This window comes from Coregonus lavaretus (genome assembly GCF_964263955.1).
Source record: "Coregonus lavaretus genome assembly, chromosome: 32".
NCBI lineage: Eukaryota > Metazoa > Chordata > Actinopteri > Salmoniformes > Salmonidae > Coregonus > Coregonus lavaretus.
Window position 1 is genome coordinate 26,301,112 of NC_140019.1, and position 23,808 is coordinate 26,324,919.

General features: G+C 42.0%; 1 protein-coding gene across 1 annotated transcript in view; it reads right to left on the reverse strand.

Moving 5' to 3' along the window:
- Positions 1-23,808, reverse strand: part of LOC311108006 (protein diaphanous homolog 2-like) — a 589,414-nt gene that overhangs the window by 402,269 nt on the left and 163,337 nt on the right. The window contains exon 7 of the mRNA XM_084150643.1: positions 10,123-10,262. Within this exon, the coding sequence (XP_084006769.1) occupies positions 10,123-10,262 (140 nt within the window). The remainder of the gene's footprint in view (positions 1-10,122; positions 10,263-23,808) is intronic.

The window sequence follows — 23,808 nt, forward strand, 5'->3', positions numbered from 1 at the left end:
GTTCAGGCTGCTTTCCAACAGACACTGGGAGGCAAATTTACCTTTCAGCAGGGCAATAACCTAAAACACAAGGCCTCATATACACTGGAGTTGCTTACCAAGACGACATTTAATGTTCCTGAGTAGCTTAGTTACAGTTTTGGCTTAAATCGGCTTGGAAATCTATGGCAAGACTTGAAAATGGCTGTCTAGCAATGATCAACAACCAACTTGACAGAGTTTGATACATTTTAATGTCAAATATGAATATTAAAATATATGTAAATGTATGTGTTTACAGTTTACATATATGCTCATAATACCTGTAAAATGACATGTACTGAATTATATTCTGAAACATATTGAAGATAACAGGCAGACAGTGAATAATGATATGAATATGAAAATATGTTCTATTTGCACAGACAAAAAAATATATCTCCATTGTCCATAATCGCTAGCTTTGACTAAATAGCATTCCTTTAATGGGCAACTCAAATGCCTGGTAGAGCATATTTTTCAAGAGTTTCTAAAATTATAAAACAACATCTTAATATTTTAGAGGTCAACAACATTTGAAAGTCTTGTAATTTCCCATTTTATACACAATTAGTAATGAACTTTTACTTCCTGGTGTTTAAAAAAATACAGGAGTCAGATTATGAAACCACATGATCATTTTACTAAATGGCATTGGCTGAGTTTAAAAAAAAGCCAAACAAAATGTCATTAACAATTGGTTGTCAAAATTAGCTCAACCGCCTGGTTGAGCTGCCTGTTAAAGTAGCTTTTTGCCTGAGTAATCTCTGGTGGCAGAGCATTCCACAATGACATGGCTCTATTCATAGGTTGCACCTCCGTCACTCGGACATGTCATGCCATTGTTCTGAATGTTCTCAAGCCGCCCTCTACTGGCGGCGCAATATTGGTGCCCTAAAGTCGTAATAAGCCCAGTCATTCTGGACGGTGGCTAACGACAGCTTAGTGTAAATTACACTGTAGTCCCTGGAAATACGATGACATTGCTAAAGTAGTCAAATGTTTAGTAGGAAACAACTTTGCCAACTTTATAATGTCAAATTTACTTTAGACAGATGGTAATGTTGTCATTAGCTAGAAACGTCTGTCAAAAATAGCTAGCAATGCTAACGTTGGCTAGCTAAAATCAGGTGACCTCCCTTCAATATTAGTTAACTAGCTAACGTTATACTGCATCTAATGTCAATCTGGCGACATCAAAATGATGACAAAAGGTTTTACTACAAATGATTTGCCTCCTTTTGAATGGCATTGTAGTTCAAAACAATATTATGACGAAACATGCAACCCATGAATACATAACTGAGCAATGCATTAAATCTGCTTTTGGTTTGGGTACAGTGAAGAAACCCATAGTGGCGTGTCTGGTGGGGTATGTATGTCTGTTTGAAGTGTATGCAAATAGATTATATACAAGTGGTTAGGCATTTTCAACACACAAATGTTTCTTAAAAAGACTAGAAGAGAAGTACATTTCTCCTCAACCTTCAACCATGAAAGACTATAATGCATGTTGTTGATATTAGTTGTGTGTGTGCAGATAAGGGCAAGGTGTGCTGCTCTGTTTTGAGCCAGCTGCAGCTTTGTTAGGTCTTTCTTTGCTACACTTAACCATATTACTGGACAGTAATCAAGATGGGACAAGATCAGAGCCTGAACAACTAGTACAGTTGATATGTGTCAAAAATGCTGAACATCTTTTTATAAACAGACATACCGCTCCCCATCTTCACAACTGTACCTGCACAAAAATACAATTTCTAACTAAATCAATATGGAATTCAAATCTCAATTATGTATGCCTCACTCCAGGGCTCCCGTAGATATGGCTACCTCTGGGTATATTTTAAGAGGGACGCCCATTTCATTTTATGACACCATCTGTTAACCTCAGTCACTGAGGACATTTGGGTCTTTGGTCTCCTTTACTGCTTCTGGGGAAAAGGCTGCAATGAATTCAGCGCCGTGAGAGTTTTAACCTAGTTAGCCCACTCTTTTCTGAGTGTGTGAATGTCATACTGGAATATACATGAAGTGTTAATGTGAAGATTGTTTCTTGAGCATAGTTCATTGTCAATTGTAAAGTTTTTTTTTTTTTTTAAAGGCATGTGTGTTCTACTATTTATGATAATTTGGTGAACAAAATAAAAAACATCAATTTTGGATATTATTAGAAAGGGAACAGAAAACAAAAGGGGGAGAGTCGAATATATAAATTGTGTTAACTACAAAAACAACACGGAGCAATATTTAAATCATGCCTCATGGGCCCATACATAGATTATTTTCTCATTTCAAAACGTATTTCTCCTTGACAAGAGCCAGTGCAAAAAAGGGGCTTGGATGTAGCCTAGGGGGGTGCAGGCCGGTTTATAATAACATTTGGAGTCTGGAGAGTGAAGTCCCACAGCATAGACAATCCCGACTGACTTCTTCAAACCCATGGTAATGGACACAATTTATTTCAGGACCAACAGGTGAAGTTTTGATAACTTTATTTTCTTACTTCCTGGAGGAAGTCAAAGTTTGATAGTTTGATGGTCATGGTAAAAATCAAACAATGAGTTTCCATTACGTCCCAGAGTGGAGCTGGGAAAGGAAAAGCCTCTTGATCCAAAAAGTCTGCAATATGCCTATCTTGTCCTCTTCTGTCCTTGTAGGAGAGTTTAGCCATACGCTTCACTGGATATTTTCAAAGACTCCATCATAGACTGAGAAACATGGCCATTGTAAAGCTAGCCGACATGAATATTATGGCTTTCTGTCTTATTTATAGCACATTTGGCCATAAGATGTAAGGCTTTGGGAAACATATTTCCAGACAAATACGCCACTGGAATACGAGAAAGCAAAATATACTTGAATACCCTTTGAGGACATTGCGTTTTATAAAGTCATATATCAACTTTCTTGGACCGCCGTGGAGTTTGATTTAGCTGTAGACAACACTGCCCAGAATCACAAAGTGAATACAGAGGATCAATTATGGATGATTGACAGAGATAGGCAGCCATTTCCGCCCCAGAAACGACAAAGTTTAAAAAACTGCTTTAATAAAGCATCTCTGGCAAACTGGACTGGCACCTCTGTCTCTCCAAACTCACTGCAGAAACATCCGTCAGCACAGTGCTGACTTGTTATTTCATGTCCCATAACCTTTCAGCCTGAGGAGACACTTCACATCCAAAAGACTAAGAGATCTTCACTGACTGTCAACCTGGCTGCAATAAGCCATCATCCACACAACAGTTTTTTAGTGGGTTTACATATCATCAGTTAAGTCATTATAGTGACATAAGTAATATGTCACCGTAAATGGCAAATAAATAATGTTTCAACTTAGGTTACATGTAACTAAAATGGTTCAATGTCAGTATTTTTATTCTAATGAGACCAGGTTGATTATTCAGTAACATACAATAACTGTGATTATACCTGTAGTAATTATATTGATGGTAGCTGGGCAGTAGATAGGCCTACTTTTTATGGAAGGTTTGTCAATAGGCCTGGCTGTTGGGAATATAGCTGCTCTTTGAGAAAGCGGATGGCCTCTAAAATCAAAAGCAGAGCATTCAGTATTTATAATGTTAGACATGCCTCTTTTCCAAACGTCAAGAAACCTCCTAGAGTTTTTGGAAGCCGGCTTTTGGGATTCAGCGAAGACCTTCGACAAAGCCGTTATTGCAGAGAAATGTACACCACAGCTTCGCTAACAAACAAACAACTACCGACGTCAACATTTCTTGGAGGTCGTTTTTGTTACGAAGTGTGAATTTTCTGAAAACCATCTCCCACAGTCAGTCACTTGGTGGGTGTTTAATTGTTTTCTCAGTCAGTCATTTTGTTATCTTCCGTCACTCAAGGCTATCCGACTCGAGGCTGATGAGCTACCTCCTGTAAAGAAGCATCCCCACTTCAAAGCTACTATTAAGCCCATTACAAGCGCTATGCCTCCAGAGCGCGTGGCTACAGGCATTAAGCCGGGTTAAAGCTGGCGAGACCGATAGACACAGAGATCACTACAATGCTCCATCTTGACTCTCCACCCCTGACCTAGAGAAGGAGAAAACTCCTAGCATCAGCAGCAATACACGGCTGCCTGCACACAAAAGCCCCCAAATTGCCCCAGAGAAAATGTTTGTCATGCTATGAAGATTTTCCCACATAATGAAAAGCTGGAGCCAAGTTCAATTTTGGTCTAAATCTGTCTGGGGGATCTGAGTCGAGCAAGTCGAGCAAATTCAATATGAAAGTCACTGCTGGGATTTGAAGGGAGTCAGACGTTAATATTAAAGGCTTAGCACGAGGAACTCCAAAGCCAGGGTTTTGAATGTGTGAAGCAGTGTGTTCCCTTTGTAGGACCTAAGAATCCTCTTACTTCCTTTTATTAGGAAGGTACAGTGCCATGCAAAAGTACTCACCCCCCTTGGCGTTTTTCCTATTTTGTTGCATTACAACCTGTAATTTAAATGGATTTTTATTTGGATTTCATGTAATGGACATACACAAAATAGTCCAAATTGGTGAAGTGAAATGAAACAAATAACTTGTTTCAAAGAATTCTCAAAAATACATTACGGAAAAGTGGTGTGTGCACTTTTGCTATGAAGCTCCTAAATACGATATGGTGCAACCAATTACCTTCAGAAGTCACATAACTAGTTAAATAAAGTCCACCTGTATGCAATCTAAGTGTCACATGATCTCAGCATATATACACCTGTTCTGAAAGGCCCCAGAGCTGGGCTTTACGGAAGAGTGGCCAGAAAAAAGCCATTGCTTAAAGAAAAAAATAAGCAAAGACGTTTGGTGTTCGCCAAAGGCATGTGGGAGACTCCCCAAACATATGGAAGAAGATACTCTGGTCAGATGAGACTAAAATTGAGCTTTTTGGCCATAATGGGAAACGCTATGTCTGGCGCAAACCCAACACCTCTCATCACCCCGAGAACACAGTTTTTCAATGGCAGGGACTGGGAAACTGGTCAGAATTGAAGGAATGATGGATGGCGCCCTAATACAGGAAAATTCTTGAGGGAAACCTGTTTCAGTCTTCCAGAGATTTGAGACTGGGACGGAGGTTCACCTCCAGAAGGACAATGACCCTAAGCATACTGCTAAAGCAACACTTGAGTGGTTTAAGGGGAAACATTTAAACCTCAATCCAATTGAGAATCTGTGGTATGACTTAAAGATTGCTGTACACCAGCGGAACCCATCCAACTTGAAGGAGCTGGAGCAGTTTTGCCTTGAAGATTGGGCAAAAATCCCAGTGAATAGATGTGCTAAGCTTATAGAGACATTCCCCAAGAGACTTGCAGCTGTAATTGCTGCAAAAGGTGGCTCTACAAAGTATTGACATTGAATAGTTATGCACGCTCAAGTTCTCTTGTCTTATTTCTTGTTTGTTTCACCAAAAAAAATATTTTGCATCTTCAAAGTGATAGGCATGTTGTGTAAATCAAATGATACAAACCCCCCAAAAATCAATTTTAATTCCAGGTTGTAAGGCAACAAAATAGGAAAAATCCCAAGGGGGGTGAATACTTTCGCAAGCCACTGTATTGGTGGAGCATCAGGACAGGTAGAGGTGCGTAGCTCAGAGGGGGTGAGCTCTAACCCTGCCAGAGGACAATTACCCCCACGTAGTGAACTTAGAAGTAGGAAGCGGAGCCGGCAAAATATAAATGTAAATTACAAAAGCTTGTCGAGTTTCTGCATGAGTGGGTGTGAAAAAAAGTTCAGAAATAAGTATTTGCTTTTTGAATTCCTTCTGATGCCAGCCCTGTGGCACTTCTCTCACACTGCAACACCAGAGAGAAAAGAAAAAAACTGTGAACAAACAAAAAAACTGCCATTAGATACACCACCACACATTAACTCCCCATAATACATTTGAAAATAAAAGGCCATGATTATCAACGAGTTGGCATCTCGCTTCAAGTCAGCGGATTTAAAGTTAATGAAACACGACTCGTTGGAAAGTGGCGAGAGCTGGCGTTGTTATATGTCTAAATTAAGAAGTCAATGTCCAAACTAAAAAATAAAAAGGGGGAAAGAATGTGAGATGAATAATTAGTCACAGCATAATTATTTGCCAAAAGAGGTGGGTTGGGGAGGGGATAGAGAAAATGGCTGCTTGAGGAAGCCGTGAGCCTGGAGGTGGGAGGGGCCTGCGGGGAATGTTGGAGGGCTGCTTACATCACAGAGCAACACAAGTCTCTCCGAGAAAAATACTAACTCTATTAAAGAGCTTGAAGATTGTCACTTCTGCTGAGTTAAGTAGAGGTAATTGGGTTGGGGAGGGGGTGCCTGGCTGTCCACAAACAGCAATGGTTTTAGGAATTTCTAAGTCCCACTTATTGGTCTTTCGTTTCTTGTTTGAATAGTATAGCAACTTTCTTAATCATTCTTAAAACACACAGCCGAAAGAAAACAAAGCACCAAAGTGTTTTTGGACAGCCGCGTTTAGCATTCATGATCTATGATCGCTTATGGAAGTGTGGTGGTTAGGGGACATTTTGTACTGGTCAAATAATTATGCTGTATTGATCTTTCTCCCTGTGTTATTATCTCACGCTACAATATACATTTTTCACATGGTCTCTGAAAATACAGGCAACTGCCAAAATAAAGGAACCACCAACATAAATGATCTTAATAGGGCGTTGAGCCAGAACATCTTCAATGCACCTTGGCATTGGTTCTACAAGTGTCTGGAACTATTGTAAGGATGCGACACCATTCTTCCACAAGAAATTCCATGATTTGGTGTTTTGTTGAGGGTGGTGGAAAACCCTGCCTCAGGTTGCCGCTCCAGAATCTCCCATAAGTGTTCAATTGGGTTGAGATCTGGTGACTTAGACGGCCATGGCATATGGTTTACATAGTTTTCATGCTCATCAAACCCTGCAGAGACCACTCATGCCCTGTGGATGGGTGCACTGTCATCCAATGGGGGCATAGCCATGGTAGCCAAAATAATGGCCTGCCCAGCATTTTTATACATGACCCTAAGCAAGATGGGATTTTAATTGCTCAATTAACTCAGGAACCACATCTGTGTAGAAGCACCTGTTTTCAATATACTTTGTATCCCTCATTTACTCAAGTGTTTCCACTGTTTTGGCAGTTACCTGTACGTTACACTGGGCTGAGTGATCAGCAAATGTGGAGAGAGTTGAGCTGCAAGTAATTCTACAGTTAATCAAAATGGGTATACAGATAAAACACCATAGTGCCCTGTGTTAAACTACATTGCCAAAAGTGGATATCAGCCATTTGTATACGAGTACCTTAATAACTATAGAATACCGCTACCACAGAATTACAATCTGATAGATACTGAATATATTTTTACTAAAGCTATCAGTTATACCAAAGGAATTTAAAATGAATTCATAGGAACATATTTGTTGTTCAAACACAGGCATACAGTTTGTCTTCCATGGTAAACGAGAGAAGAAGAACTGGAGAACTTGTGAGTAATGAGCCCGTGGCAAAACTGCAGGGTGATTTGCATTTTCTCTGCACGCAATGTTCCTTCCTATACTGAAGAACTCACAACAAGTTAGAGCGTCAGAAATAGCCAGAGCTGGTGGTCAGGTCATTGAGCTGGTAGTCAGGTCACTGAAAGCAACAACTTTGAGCAACCACATAACTTTTTGGCAGTAAAATACTGCAGGGTGGTAACTTTGTAGGTGTCAACTATTTTTGCCATTCTACCCTGGCCAGAAAGTACTTTTGACGTAGGATATTTCATCCAAGATAATAGGTGTCTACTTTTGTTTAAGTTAAATTAATGATTAAACTACCATGAAAGAGCACTTGCAATAAAGCCTGCCCTTACGTAGTCCACAGGTGGTAGGTACCGTAATTCAAAAATAAAGTGCATTACGCAGCTGTGTTTTGCATGGCTGTTCCCAACACACAGACTATTGCAGAGAAAAGGTTACATTAACATAGTGCAATCAGAACACAGGCCGGAAAGTTTGATTTCCTGTGTGTTGTGATCCGTGACAATTAAGTGCATTCAAATTAATTGTGAGTAACCTTCGCTATGCTCCAAGAGGCCAACATTTCCACTCTATCTCCTCCTCCCCTCCCTTTCAGTAAAACAATGAGAGGCCTGAAGAGGAGCAGAGGAGCGGGCTTCCAACAGCGCTGTGTTTCTCCCAGCCCTCCCCTGTCTCACCCCAGGGTGCCTTTCTCCTGGCTAGGCCTTCCGTGGGCGTCCTAGACGCTGCCGCAGAGCGCCGCTCCCTCCCTGGGTGGTCACGAGTTCACCGGTTTGAAAACATCCAGAGGGCGAACCTGGCCTCCCTTGGTCCCCTTGGCACTAACTGGCCTTTTGCCGTGTTAGGAGGAGTGGTGTGATTTTCATAGCTAGTGGTGCTGAACTTTACAGCTCGGCAAGGTGCAAAGGGAGCGTTACGTGGGCTTTTCAAACAAAAATGATTTACGCTAATTTCCTCTGATTAATGGGCAGGCAGACAGTGGGTAAACAGCACAAAGGTAGGTCTGGGAACAGTTCTTCTGTGATCAGATAAAGCCGAACAATAAAAGGGTGTCTTTAGCTTAATGAAGGCAAGAACTTGGGAGGTTCCCTTGAGGCGGGGTATTTATTTACATTTACATTTCAGTCATTTAGCAGACGCTCTTATCCAGAGTGACTTACAGTTAGTGATTGCATACATTTTCATCCTTGGTGTAGTTTTTTCAAAGAAAGAGAAAAACAATGTTTTGCTGTTTACCTTGTTTTTCCAACTGTGGTTTCTAGCTACACAGTTACTCAGCCACAGAGAGAGAGATGGGTGGGGGAATTTTCTGCAGAAATCTATTAATCGCTTAGGAGTGCAGAGCACGTTGTGTTGTTCTGTGGGTGTGCATGATCTTTCTAGTGAGACCACACCAAAGCCTATTTGTTTTCCGAGCTGTTAGGATGCTAGGATAATGCCTCTGCTGTATCTACTGGAACAAATAAATGGCCTTCTGGGGCTACCGCCGGGCCATCTCAGAGGACTGGGGGTCGGGCATAAAAGAAGATCTGCCACTCATCTGATGACCACTTTATATGCACCGTTCATTGATTCGCATTAAGAAACATCTCTTTCGACAGTGGGGCTTGGTGAATAATTGAAAGGGTTCTGCTGTCATTGAGGGTTCCTCTGAGCTGTTGGGACCAAATTAAATTGCAACATCCCTATCTACAAGAAAGGAAGATGAGAACTTTGTGGGTGGAAAAAGGCTCCCACAACGCAGTTGCGTGGCCTAATTATGGTTGAATGAAGGGCCCAACAAAGCTTGCTAGAAACGGGCACAGGACAGAGAGAAGCGGGGAATTATCTTAACATTAACTATTATCAAAACAGATTAAAAATAGGTTGGTGTGGGCAGTGAAAGCCACTCTTGGTGATGGGGGAAAGGGAGAGATATTAAAGACAACTTCGTTGATCTTAGGGTGAGGGCTGCCATGCTTATTAAGGTCTCAGAGGCAGAATGGCTGGCTCTGATGTGGAAAAGTGGACTTCCTATCTATTAGAGCCTAATGGATAGAGTGGTGATGGAATGACAGGCTATGGGATTCCACTCTATGCTTGTTTTAACGGGCAATGCTATGGGCTATTCTTGTTCAACCAAGCCCATCGCTCTGTGTGAATCAGGGCCTAAGAGATCTCCTGACATAGATCCAATTAGCAATGGAAGGTATCCAGCAGATTCCAACTTCTTCTGTGTTCACACAGGCAGCCCAATTCTGATCTTTTGACCAGTAATTGGTGTTTTGACCAATCAGATCAGATCTTTTCACATCAGATATTTTTCAGAGCTGATCTGATTGGTCAAAAGACCAATTAGTGGAAAAAATATCAAAATTGGGCTGCCTGTGTGAACGCAGACATAGATGAAGCGAATGAGGTCTGGAGAAACGTTTTGGGAGAACTGTACTGAGAATTGAGTCAACATCAGTAGTAGACAGGTAGAACATAACCATAGGAACAGGTTGGCCAGAATGGAGGTTCATTTGAGGGCACTTTGCACTGTGGAACCCTTAAGTTTCATCTAAGAATCAAGAGGATTAAGTCAGTAAGAGAGTAAGGACCTTACCTGACAGGGTTACTGGTGAGAGAGACACGAAGGGACTCCAGGCAGATGAGCAGCTTGTCCTCAGTGATGCCAGAGCGCAGCTCGTGGACGTACTCCTGTGATGACAGTGTACACTCATGCTTGCTGTTCCTCAGTCCTCCCTGCAAAGAAAATGCACAGAACAGTTTCATTATTATAGTACGGAAATGTTTGTCTTATTACTCTGTTAAACATTGACCACAAAATATTTGCCAATCCTAACACAGGGAAACATACAAAAGGTATTATAAATACTAGATCAACAGAAAGAAAACAAGTCTTCAATAGAAACTCAGAGAAACCCATTACCTTTATTTAGCCACTGATCTTGATAACTGCATCACAAAAAATAAAGCCTTGAACTGGGAGCCTTTAGCTGTGGGTAATGTAGGTGCCATTATGGATTTAGGATCTTATCAAGCTGAAGCACAGATGATCTCTTGTGACAGGAGGAAGGGGGTCATGGCCATGGGATCCCCAGGTATCACACCTCCTCACAGCACACATCAGGAGTAACATATTAAAGCACTGTGTACTTCAGTAGGTGACAATGATTACCAGTACATACTAGATACTGCTTGTGTCCCCCCACATTTACCCCTGCCCAACTCCCATGTCAAAATAGCCTTTATCAAATACAGCAAACAGGCTAAGTAAATTAGCCTTTTTTTCAACAACACGAGTTAGACATTTTCTTTGTGGATCACAGTGATTTTATCCATAATTTACATAGTAAACAGGGTAATGTCATTGACAATCTCCCAGTGGTGCTACTATGAAGAGGAGCCAAAACATTGCCTTCCATCGCTATATTCAGAGTGAGGGCTAGGAATGCGGATGGCTCTGGATGTGTTCTCTCACTTTGACTTGCCTCAATCAGCTAAGGCTGAACTGACGGAGGTCTATCCCACAGGGAGCCATTCAATGGGGATAGCTGCCAGCCCTCCCGACTAACATGCATGCTGAACACTAGCAGCCATGTCTCCTCTAAATGGATTCCTGTGTAGAACCTCCAAAAGAGAGGCTGGAACATGCTGCACACTGCTGCCTACACAAAGACACTCCCTGCAGCTGGCAAAGACAGACAGACACCGTCTCATCTCGCATGAGCATTCCGTTACACAATCCTGGTGGTTTGATTGGGTTTCACCGTTGTAGAACTACTGTGAAATAGCTGATGAGTCGATGCCTCGTATCTAAAACAACATGGTCGTGGTCAAAGATGACTGCGGGAAGGGGCGCAGCCAGGACTGGTGACTGAATTGTGTATGGGTATGAGTCTATCATTGTAATACAGGGCCTGTCCAAACAGTCCCCCTTCTCTTTTGTTAAACAAGCCTCGACTGGTTTAGTCATCCATCTGTTCAGATCAATTTGTTTTACCTGCCAAGATGACTGAATAGCACGGTATACACTCCCACCAGTATCTAAACCCAAGATGACTGAACAGCACGGTATACACTCCCACCAGTATCTAAACCCAAGATGACTGAACAGCACGGTATACACTCCCACCAGTATCTAAACCCAAGATGACTGAACAGCACGGTATACACTCCCACCAGTATCTAAACCCAAGATGACTGAACAGCACGGTATACACTCCCACCAGTATCTAAACCCAAGATGACTGAACAGCACGGTATACACTCCCACCAGTATCTAAATCTAGGACAAAGAGCCAAGACAAATAAATAGTGAGTTCTGTCAATACATTCTCTGTTCTTCTACTCCCTCACATTTGTCATGTGAAAAAGTCTGCAATAAAAAAAAACACTACATTGAATTATATTCTTGTAAATCACCATGTCAGATTACCTGATAAAAGGTGGTATTGTAGAGGGTATTCTTTCAGATAGACAATGTTTTATTTGTCACAACCTGCCAGCCAAAGTTGGGACAAAAAACAAGGAATATGTGCAAGGTGGGATATCAACCTAACCCAGAAACAGGTAGAACTGAACTAATGGAGGTGGAGGAGGGGGAAACAGGGTGAAGAAACAGTATCAGAAATGCCTCGACTGCAGTTGAATTATCTTGAATCTGTTCATCTCAGGACTTTGCCGGTTCCCCACCAAGAATGCTGCACTAATAGGCAGTTTGGGGCTAATAAGCGGCTTCTTTCATCTGTAGGGAAGAGAGGTCTGGTAGACGGTCTCCCGCATGGCAGAGTCAAAGAGAAAGAGCCTGTCTGGTCTATGTGAAAGAGGAAGGAAGGACTCACATCAGCAAGCTAATGACATCGTGGAGAAAAAACATCTAAGCTCAGGGTGGGATTCTTGTTATGGTGAAAGGATACGTTTGGTCAGTATTGCACAACAAATATATATATATATATATATATATACACACTGAGTGTACAAAACATTAGAAACACCTGCTCTTTCCATGACATAGACTGACCAGGTGAAAGCTATGATCCCTTATTGATGTCACTTGTTAAATCCACTTCAATCAGTGTAGATGAAGGGGAGGAGACAGGTTAAAGAAGGAATTTTTATCCTTGAGACAATTGAGGCATGGAATGGTAGTAGGTGCCAGACGGTTTGAGTGTGTCAAGATATGCAACGCTGCTGGGTTTTTCCTCTCAGCAATTCCCATCAGGCTTTGAGCAGAGGTCCACTCATCAATATTCACGATTCATTCAGGACTATCCGTAATCATGGTTGCATCCATACTAATGTAGAAGTGTTTAGACACATATTATTTTCTTATTTACAATAAAAGTAACTCCAAAAATACACAAAACATTATTTACCACCTATTGGGCACAAAATAATCTGAAACACAACAAAACAAACAGCAAATGCATCCAACAAGTTTGTAGAGAAACAAGCTTGACGTACTGTAATCATTGCATACTATGAATATGGGACCAAATCCTAAACTTTTGACTACTTTTATACACATATAAGTGAATTTGTCCCAATAATGTTGGTCCCCTAAAATGGGGGGACTATGTACAAAAAGTGCTGTAATTTCTAAACGGTTCACCAGATATGGATACAAATACACTCAAATTAAAGCTGACGTTAACCTCATAGTCATTATATCATTTCAAATCCAAAGTGCTGGAGTACAGAGCCAAAACAACAACAAAATTGGTCACTGTCCCAATACTTTTGGAGCTCACGGTATGTACAGTGTGGTGTCCCTCAGGGCAGTTGCCTTGGGCCGTTACTGCTCTATTTTTACAAATGATTTGCCACTGCTTACAGGAAGCTAGAATGACTATGTATGCAGATGATTTAACACTACATATGTGTCAGCATCCAAAGCCAGTGAGCTCACTGAAATTCTAAATAAGGAGTTACAGTCAGTATAAAAATGGGTGAATAATAATAAACTAGTCTTAAATACATCTAAAACTAAAAGCATTGCATTTGGTTCAAAACATTATTTAAGACCTAAACCTCAACTGGAATTGTGCATAAAGGGTGTGACCATTGAGCAAGTTGAGGATGCTAAACTCCTAGGTATAACATCGGATGGTCAATTATCATGGTCATGTCATATTGACAAAGTTGTTGTGAAGATGGTGAGGGTTATGTCTGTTATAAAAATCAAATGTACTAATTGTTCAGGCTTTGGTCTTGTCCTATCTTGATTACTGTCCGGTAATATGGTCAAGTGCAGCAAAGAAAGACCTAGCAAAGCTGCAGCTGGCTCAAAACAGAGCAGCACGCCTTGTCCTTAACTGCACATACAGAACTAACACCAACGACATGCATGCCAGTCTTTCCTGGTTGCGGGTTGACCAGAGAGTAACTGCTTCTCTAGTTTTTATGAGAAATATTACCGTGATGAAAATTCCAGATTGTCTGCATTATCAAATAACATTCAGCTCAGACACCCCATTCATACCCGAAAAGACAGGTCCAAAACAAATTCATGGGAACGCACAGTATTATAGAGAGCCATGATCGCATGGCACTCCCTTCCATCTCCAATTAATCAAGCAAACAGCAAAATTACCTTTATAAAATGGATTTAACAACATCTCATGGAACGGTGTGGACTGTGAGGGGACTAACACACGCACACACAGACACATTCTAACACACAAACACACGCACTCTAACACACACAGACACACTAACACAAACATATATTTTTTGGGTTGTACTGTTTGTATTATTATAATGATTTTGTATTGTTTGTATATCATTGTATTTAACATTTGTGTGACTGTCCTTGTCTATCAATTAGGGCTGTCCCCGACAAAAAAAATCTTGGTCGACCATAAGTTGCCTGTTCTTTCGACCAATCGATTGGTCTAAATTTTAAAAGGTGTATTTTTCCATATATAAACACACCCTGCGTTTTTAATAAAATCAACTATATGCTTGTCTGATGCTGTTTGATTAAATAAGACACAAATGAATCAAGAGGGAGCCAGAGATCAAAATAACCAGAAGAGAAAAACCTTAACCTGACCCGACCATCCTCCTCCCACTCCTGATGGCTTTCGCAGATTCTGCCATTAATCTTCAGAAGTTGACGGTAATAGGCTACACGAGGAGTCGGCAACCTTTCCCATGTGGAATGGCAATTTATCTTACAATGTCTACCGATCTGTGTGCCGGTTATGGTTTTCATATGCACATTTTCGTGGAACAGTTTCATTTAATTTATAATACATTTTTCGTATCTCTATTGTCATGTGGTTAATCAAAATTCTATCCAAATCTAAATGAAAATGATACAAACCTAAAAAGTAACTTCTATTGCCATTGCCAACTACTGTATTTAAAAATAGCCTACATAAAGCCAACAAATAAAAACATTGCAGCCTGCAGGTAGAAAATATCCTGATAAAAATAAATATCACATTGGCTACGCATGGCGTGTCTGAAACGAACTTGAAACATTGTATTAACTATCAACTTGGCGCGCAGGCCAGATAGCCTATAGGCCTACAGTAGTTCTATGCGTAATCAGGTGTGCGTCCTTACTCAACATTGACAGTGGGAAATAAACCAAAACTAGTTTCTCACAAGTGTAGCATAGGTTGTACGCTCTGCAAACAACGTGTCCACTCCGACAATGAGAACGGTAAAAGACTGGAATAATAATATATTGAATGCATTAACAGAAATTACCATCAGCAAACAAACATTGTAGATTAGAAATTAACGGTAAATGTAGGCTACTACCGGTGATGTACTGTATGTAATGGGGAATTGATAGATACTAACAATCAAGGCAAACAATTCACACAATGAAGTTATGAAACAATGAATGTGCACAAATTGGCAGGAGAGAGCGCATTGGAAAGAGACGTGCATTGTGCATTTTAGCCACACTCCCCTTCATGGACTGTGCCATCCCAGCAGCGTCCACAAGGGATTAGTCTCCGCAATGGATTATTATTTTTTAAAATTTATTTAACCTTTATTTAACCAGGTAAGCCAGTTGAGAACAAGTTCTCATTTACAACTGCGACCTGGCCAAGATAAAGCAAAGCAGTGCGATAAAAACAACAACACAGAGTTACATATGGGGTAAACAAAACATAAAGTCAAAAATACAACAGAAATATATATATATATACAGTGTGTTCAAATGTAGCAAGTTATGGAGGTAAGGCAATAAATACACCATAGTGCAAAATAGTTACAATTTCGTATTAACACTGGAACGATAGATGTGTAAAAGATGAGGTGCAAATAGAGATACTGGGGTGCAAATTAGCAAAATAAATAACAATATGGGGATGAGGTAGTTGGGTGGGCTAATTACAGATGGGCTGTGTACAGGTGCAGTGATCGATAAGCTGCTCTGACAACTGATGCTTAAAGTTAGTGAGGGAGATAAGAGTCTCCAGCTTCAGAGATTTTTGCAGTTCGTTCCAGTCATTGGCAGCAGAGAACTGGAAGGAATGGCGGCCAAAGGAGGTGTTGGCTTTGGGGATGACCAGTGAGATATACCTGCTGGAGCGCAGACTACGGGTGGGTGTTGCTATGGTGACCAGTGAGCTAAGATAAGACGGGGATTTGCCTAGCAGTGATTTATAGATGACCTGGAGCCAGTGGGTTTGGCGACGAATATGTAGTGAGGGCCAGCCAACAAAAGCGTACAGGTCACAATTGTGGGTAGTATATGGGGCTTTGGTGACAAAACGGATGGCACTTCACTGAGATGGGTGCGAATCAGACAGGTGTCTCCTGTGCCATAAAAAAAATATATAAAATACTGTATATATTTGCTCCTGCTCGACTAAAATAATTTTGGTCGACCAACAGCCTATCGACCAAACAATCGACCAGTCGACTAATTGGGGTCAGCCCTAGTATCAGTGTTTTGTTACTTGTCATGTTTTATGTTTTTGTCTGGACCCCAGGAAGAATAGCTGTTGATTCTACAAAAGCTAATGGGGATCCTAATAAACAACTAGCTGTGTGTCTGCAAATAATAATGACGTGTGTATTCTAGTTGAGAATAATGACGTGTGTATTCTAGTTGAGAATAATGACGTCTGTATTCTAGTTGAGAATAATGACGTGTGTATTCGAGTCGTACGTATGCATGTGTGACACCCACGTGATGTAAAACCCATGTTTTTCTTTAGAAGAGAGAGACTGAGTGTACAAAACATTAGGAACACCTGCTCTTTCCATGACATAGACTGACCAGGTGAAAGCTATGATCCCTTTTTGATGTCACCTGTTAAATCAACTTCAATCAGTGTAGATGAAGGGGAGGAGACAGGTTAAATAATAATTTTTAAGCCTTGAGACATGGAATGGTAGTAGGTGCCAGACGGTTTGAGTGTGTCAAGAAATGCAACGCTGCTGGGTTTTTCCTCTCAGCAATTCCCATCAGGCTGACCGCTCTGTACAGAAAGTCTATGGCTCTGGTTTCACTATCCGTTGACCTTCACCTCTTGGAAACCAAAGACACAGGCCATAATAGGTTGCTTAATGACCCTGGCCCAAATCAATCCGTTGGGATGATATCAACATTACCACCACCACCACACCAATCATGAGGGCAGCCAGCGATACCCGCCAGGCTACTGGATAATTGAGTTTCCCCTTCAGGCCCGGGAAACATAGGCAAATGGACAAAAGAGACCCCAGAGAGGAAGGGGAAAATAGAGGAAGAGACAGAGAAGGAGAGAGGAAGAGGAGCATGACAGACCCGATGGCTAGAGGACAGACACAAGCCCTTTTGACCATAGCTGAAACAGCCTCATCTCCTGCCCTTATTGAATCCCGTATTTGTCGATAACAGTATTTCCTGCCAAAGAAAATAGTAGTGGGGAGCAATTACCTCAGCGAGCCTGTCAATTTCATTTGGGGGATAGAGGGAGGGAACTCACTCTCTCTCTCTCTCTCTCTCTCTCTCTCTCTCTCTCGCTCTCTCTCTCTCTCTCTCTCTCCCCTCACCCAGGACAAAAGGAGAGGGAGAGCATGCCATGTTGCACCTCCACATGTAATCTTCACCTGTAATGAGACAATAACAAGCTGGCAGCCTCCACCGCCGCCCGGTCCCCCACTCAACAAGAGTGATAGATACATTATTCAAGCTCTTTGTCAGCTCACTGAGAAGCAGCGGGGAGGGTATAGTGTCTGGAACAGTACATCGGGAGATGCCTCTCTCTCTCACTGCCTATGCCTCTCTCGCTCTCCCTGCCTCTGTCCTTGGCTCTTACACTGCCTGCCCCTCACTCTCCCTGCCTCTCTCTCCTGCCACTCCCTTGCTCTGTCTCTGCCTCCCTCTCCCTGCCCCTCACACCCCCTGCCCCTCTCTCTCCATGCCCGTCTCTCTCCCTGCCTTTCTCTCTCTCTCTGCCTCTATCTTCATCTCTGCTTGTCTGCCTCTAGTCCATCTCTGATGTGTACTGGAAGGGCATAATTAGGGGCCGATGGGAGTAGATGATAGCAGTGCCACACCATGTAATTCATCTCAGTCTAATTCAACTCAGTGTAATTAATCTCAGTGTGAAGTCACAATGCCAGAATGATCCTGTTAAATTGTTAAAGTGTCATCTCAATCTGTCTAATCAGATAACCTTCCACTGATATTAGGACTTGTTTTATGTATGTGTATAATAATAATAATAATAATATGCCATTTAGCAGACGCTTTTATCCAAAGCGACTTACAGTCGTGCGTGCATACATTTTTTTGTGTATGGGTGGTCCCGGGGATCGAACCCACTACCTTGGCGTTACAAGCGCCGTGCTCTACCAGCTGAGCTACAGTGTGTGTGTGTGTGTGTGTGTGTGTGTGTGTGCTTATGCATTTTAAAACCCAAACTTGTGACAAAACAAAATAATTATCAGGCAAGAGGTGATTTAATATATTGTTGTGCTCTATGTGTTTGAAAGCTAATATCATTTCGCAAACGTAACTTTATGACACAAAGGAGGAATCGAAGGCACAGCGGAACAGTGTGAAGCCACAATGTGAACAGAGTGAAGACACAATGTGAGCCGAAAGCATAATAGCTACATTCGGTAGTGGTTGTGTAACAAAGAATTGAATCATATTAACATTCTGTCTCACTAAATAAATGCCAGAAAAAGTGCGGAATAATGAAACATCTAATTACCTCATCTTTGTGTGTGATTAATGAAAATTACCAGAGCGCCCCACTGATCTTACGAAAAATAATACAGATACAATCTGCCGCAATTAGTGCACATCAAGCAGTATCAAAGCCAAGTGATGAGAATTATTTTCTTCCTTAATTTCATCCTCATTAGGGGTTGAGTGACAGGCTTGCGGGAGGTGGGGGGTGCGGGGGGTGGACTACAAAAACATGTGCATGCACACACACACACACCCCCGTATGTGAACGAACATCTTGTGTAATAGAACGTTTTTTGTATAGTGGCGGCTACCCGAGGAGGACCCAAAGGTCAGTGTGGATCAGTTGAGATGCTAGCTGCCTGGACAATGAGTTTCTCTAGCACAGCAGCCATGCCTAAAGGACAACAGTGGCAGCCCCTGCTGCCTGAAGATAAGGACATTTCATCTGTCCGGGGAGGCTGCTCTCACCAGGACTCTGTGGCCATGCTCTTTATCCACCTCCTCCTCGCCAGACTTCTAAAAGAGTTGTGTCCCAGCAGATGGTGTGTTTAGTTTCAAGCCCGGGAGAGGAGGATAGGGAGAGGGAGGGAGGGAGGGAGGGAGGGAGGGAGGGAGGGATGATGGTAATCACTTGAGTTGCTGTATATTTTATTTTTCACACTCTGAGGCGTTGTTTTTCATGTCCTATTCTATTCGTCCTCCATACCTTTGCAGTAGAGACAACAGTATATCTATCCACAGCGGTCTTTAAATATACACTATCCAAACCACCATAGTCCCTGTGCCCAAGAACGCCAAGGTAACCTGTCTAAATGACTATCGCCCTGTAGCACTCACATCTGTAGCCATGAAATGCTTTGAAAGCCTGGTCATGGCTCACATCAACACCATCATCCCAGACACCCTGGAGCCACTCCAATTCGCATACTGCCACAACAAATCTAAAAATGATGCAATCTCTATTGCACTCCACACTTCGCTCACCCACCTGGACAAATAGAACACCTATGTGAGAATGCTGTTCTTAGACTTCAGTTCAGCGTTCAACACCATAGTGCCCTCCAAGCTCATCACTAAGCTAAGGACCCTGGGACTGCAACTGGATCCTGTCGGGCCCCCCACAGGTGGTGAGAGTAGGCAACAACACATCCGCCACGCTGACCCTAAACACAGGGGCCCCTCAGGGGTGCGTACTTAGTCCCATCCTGTGCTCCCTGTTCACCCACGACCGCGTGAGCACACACGACTCCACAGGACCCTGAACAGCTTCTACCCCTAAGTCATAAGACTGCTAAATAGTTAAATAGATAACCAAATATCTATCTGCATTGACCCTTTTTGGACTCACTTTTTTGACGCATCACCTACGCTGCTGCTACTGTTTATTATCTGTCACTTTATTCCTAGTTAAATGTACATATCTACCTCAATTACCTCGTACCCCTGCACATCGACTCGGTACTGGTACACCTTGTACTGTATATAGCCAAGTTATCGTTACTCATTGTGTATTTATTACTACTTTTATTATTACGCGTTTTACTTTTCTATTATTTCTATTTTCTCTCTCTTTGCATTGTCGGGAAGCACCCATAAGTAAGTCTTTCACTGTTAGTCTACACCTGTTGTTTACAAAGCAAAAATTGATTTGACGCCATACAGTAGTTTCACCTTGCCAACCACAACAACTGCAAACAGCAGACTCTGTTCACATCTTAACCTAAGGCAGTCTCTTGATGACAAAACCAAATCACTTCCACACAATTCTACACCAACAAGTTGAAGGAAAAACAAACAAAACAACAGGTCACACAGTAGAGGGACCACTCAAATAAATTCACAACTTTCAATTTAGAGAGAACATGAGTTATTGGATCGAGGCCAAGACATTTGAGAAAGGGGGGGCAAACAAAGCCAAGGTATTGTCCTTTGATTAAAGAGGTCCCTCCTGGAAGGAGTTCCTAGCCTCAAGAAGATTACCGCATTAAAAGACCCCCCAGTTCAAACAGCGCACTATCGCCTTTCTCTTTGGAAGAGCACGATAGAGTACCTTCTGGAACAATACAGTGTTCCTCGTCTGACTTTTGATGATAGTTTGGCAGCCTCTGCTGCTCTTTCAGTGCGGTGTGGGTGAAGCACTCTCTTTCATGCAACGCGCCAGAGCAGTTCTTCCACTGTCAGGACAAATGGTAACGCATGTTAATGTACACTCAGTGTCCAGTTTATTAGGTACACCCATCTAGTACTGGGTCGGACCCCCCTTTGGCTCCAGAACAGCCTGAAATCTTTGGGGTATGGAAACATTGCACAATTGGTATGAAGGGACTTGATGTGTGCCAGGAAAACATTCCCCACACCATTACACCACAGCCACCAGCCTGTACTGTTGACAGCAGGCAGGATGGGTCCATGGACTCATGCTGCTTACGCCAAATCCTGACTCTGCCATCAGCATGACTCAACAGGAACCGGGATTTGTCGGACCAGGCGATATTTTTCCACTCCTCAATTGTCCAGTGTTGGTGATCGCGTTCCCACTGGAGCCGCTTCTTCTTGTTTTTAGCTGATAGGAGTGGAACCCAGTCGTCTGCTGCAATATCCCATCCATGACAAGGACCGACGAGTTGTGCGTTCCGAGATGCTGTTCTGCGCCGTTATTTGCCTGTTTGTGGCCCGCCTGTTAGCTTGCACGATTTTTGCCATTCTCCCTCGACCTCTCACCAACAAGCCGTTTTCGCCCACAGCACTGCCGCTGACTGGATGCTTTTTGTTTGTTGTACTATTCTTGGTAAGCCCTAGACACTGTCGTGTGTGAAAAGCTCCGGAGGCCGGCCGTTTCTGAGATACTGGAACCGTCGCGCATGGCACCGTGCTCAAAGTTGGTTAGGTCATTTGTTTTGCCCATGCTAATGTCGAACAGTAACTGGATGCCTGTCTGCCTGCTTTATATAGCAAGCCACGGCTAAGTGACTCTCTGTCTGTAGGAGCTAACTATTTTCGTGAACGGGGTGGTGTACCTAATAAACTGGAAACTGAGTGTATGTTAATTGCATGCAAATAAAGGTTGCTCATCTACCACACCCACAACGGAAGCACCATCATGGCCTCGGATTCGCAGGTGGAGGACTTCTGTGAGAGGTCGCTGTCATGCATGAATCCGACCCAAAACCAACGAGTAAGTCTGCTGCAGTGTTGAGCGTTGTATGAAACCAATCGGTACATCAAGCAAAGCTCTTAAGCGTGCCAGTCTGCTCTTAATTTCTATTCAGTTCGAATCGCCATAAATTTGGTGTCCGAACTGTGCATATGTCCGAGACTCAGAGTGTTGTAGTGGCCCTAGCCAAATCAGGGGATGAAACAATATTATATTGTTATTTTTAAACTGGTTTATTCATTCATAACATGGATTTACAGGGATACCTTTGGATTAAAGGATACAATGTTCCATTAAATTGATTTTAACCGTTGACATAAAATAAAATAAAATGTTTTTCCCAGATAATAAATGTAATTTTCTGGGAGGCATTATTTTTGATTAAAAAAGCAACATTGTTCAGTCGTTGCTTTCATAAGACATTGGACATAACTATAACATACTGTATGGTATTATCCTTGGACATAATGTCCAATTATCTATAACGAATAATAGCAATGAAAAATGGCCATACAATGAACTCTAATATAATACTTTATTATGGGACTATATGCTCTTGTATTGTGTGATTGTATGGTGTTATATCATCATCATGCATGAACTTCTGCAGTACACTCCGTTCCAGTATTAAGGATGTTTATGAAACATACACACATTTACACAAATACACAAAGGCATGGTAGCATACGCCTTCACCTACACAACACTGATGTAACTCAGCGGCTAGGATATCTGTCTCATTCACATTTATCTCGTTCCCAGACACTTCCGCCCCAAATGCACGAAGAGTATGGTGGGCCAACGTGTCAAACAGTGTCTTCGTTAGCCAATACAGAAAGACCGGGAAAACTTCAGGCGCATAGGCAATGCATTAATTAGCTTAATCTACTAATCAATCATCTCCCACAACACCTCTCCCCTAACCCTCCCCCGTATGCTAGCACACCACAAGCACAGAGACATGCCTCGCAATCGTGTGATTCGCTAAAATTAAATGATGACAAATACTTTACTCCATAAGGTCACTCCCATAGAATTATACGGTCACTCCCACTTAGGCCAACTTTGAGTCATTGATGTGCCAGGCTTATACGCACTGTGCGCAATAGCATGGGGACGAGGTTACATTCACATTGAAATACGGTTGTCATTTTCCAACAAGACGCCCTTGGCGCTAGACACAACATTCTGGACAACACATACGAGCTAAAATGGCATTTGACCTCCTTCAGCAGAAAAACGGTCAAACTTGGTTCAAAGTGGCTACGCGTAGCTCTGTCCAGAACCCTCCCTGACTACCAACAAGAGCGGTGTGTGAGTGTGTATGTATGTTAGGGCTGACCCCATTTAGTCGACTGGTCGTTTGTTTGGTCGGTAGGCTGTTGCTTGACCGAGATTTCTTTAGTTGAGCAGTAGCAAAAAAATATATAGATACATTACATTCTGAAAGAATTCAGAACCCTTGACTTATTCCACATCTTGTTACGTTACAGCCTTATTCTAAAATTGATTACATTGTTTTTTCCCTCATCAATCTACACCCAATACACAATAATCACAAAGCAAAAACAGGTTTTTAGAAGTTTTTGCACATTTATTAAAAATACATTACATTTACATTTTAGTAATTTAGCAGACGCTCTTATCCAGAGCGACTCACTTCCCGGTGAGTGCATACATTTTTCATACAAAACGGAAATATCACATTTACATACAGTGAGGGGAAAAAAGTATTTGATCCCCTGCTGATTTTGTACGTTTGCCCACTGACAAAGACATGATGAGTCTATAATTTTAATGGTAGGTTTATTTGAACAGTGAGAGACAGAATAACAACAAAAAAATCCATGTCAAAAATGTTATAAATTGATTTGCATTTTAATGAGGGAAAAAAGTATTTGACCCCCTCTCAATCAGAAAGATTTCTGGATCCCAGGTGTCTTTTATACAGGTAACGAGCTGAGATTAGGAGC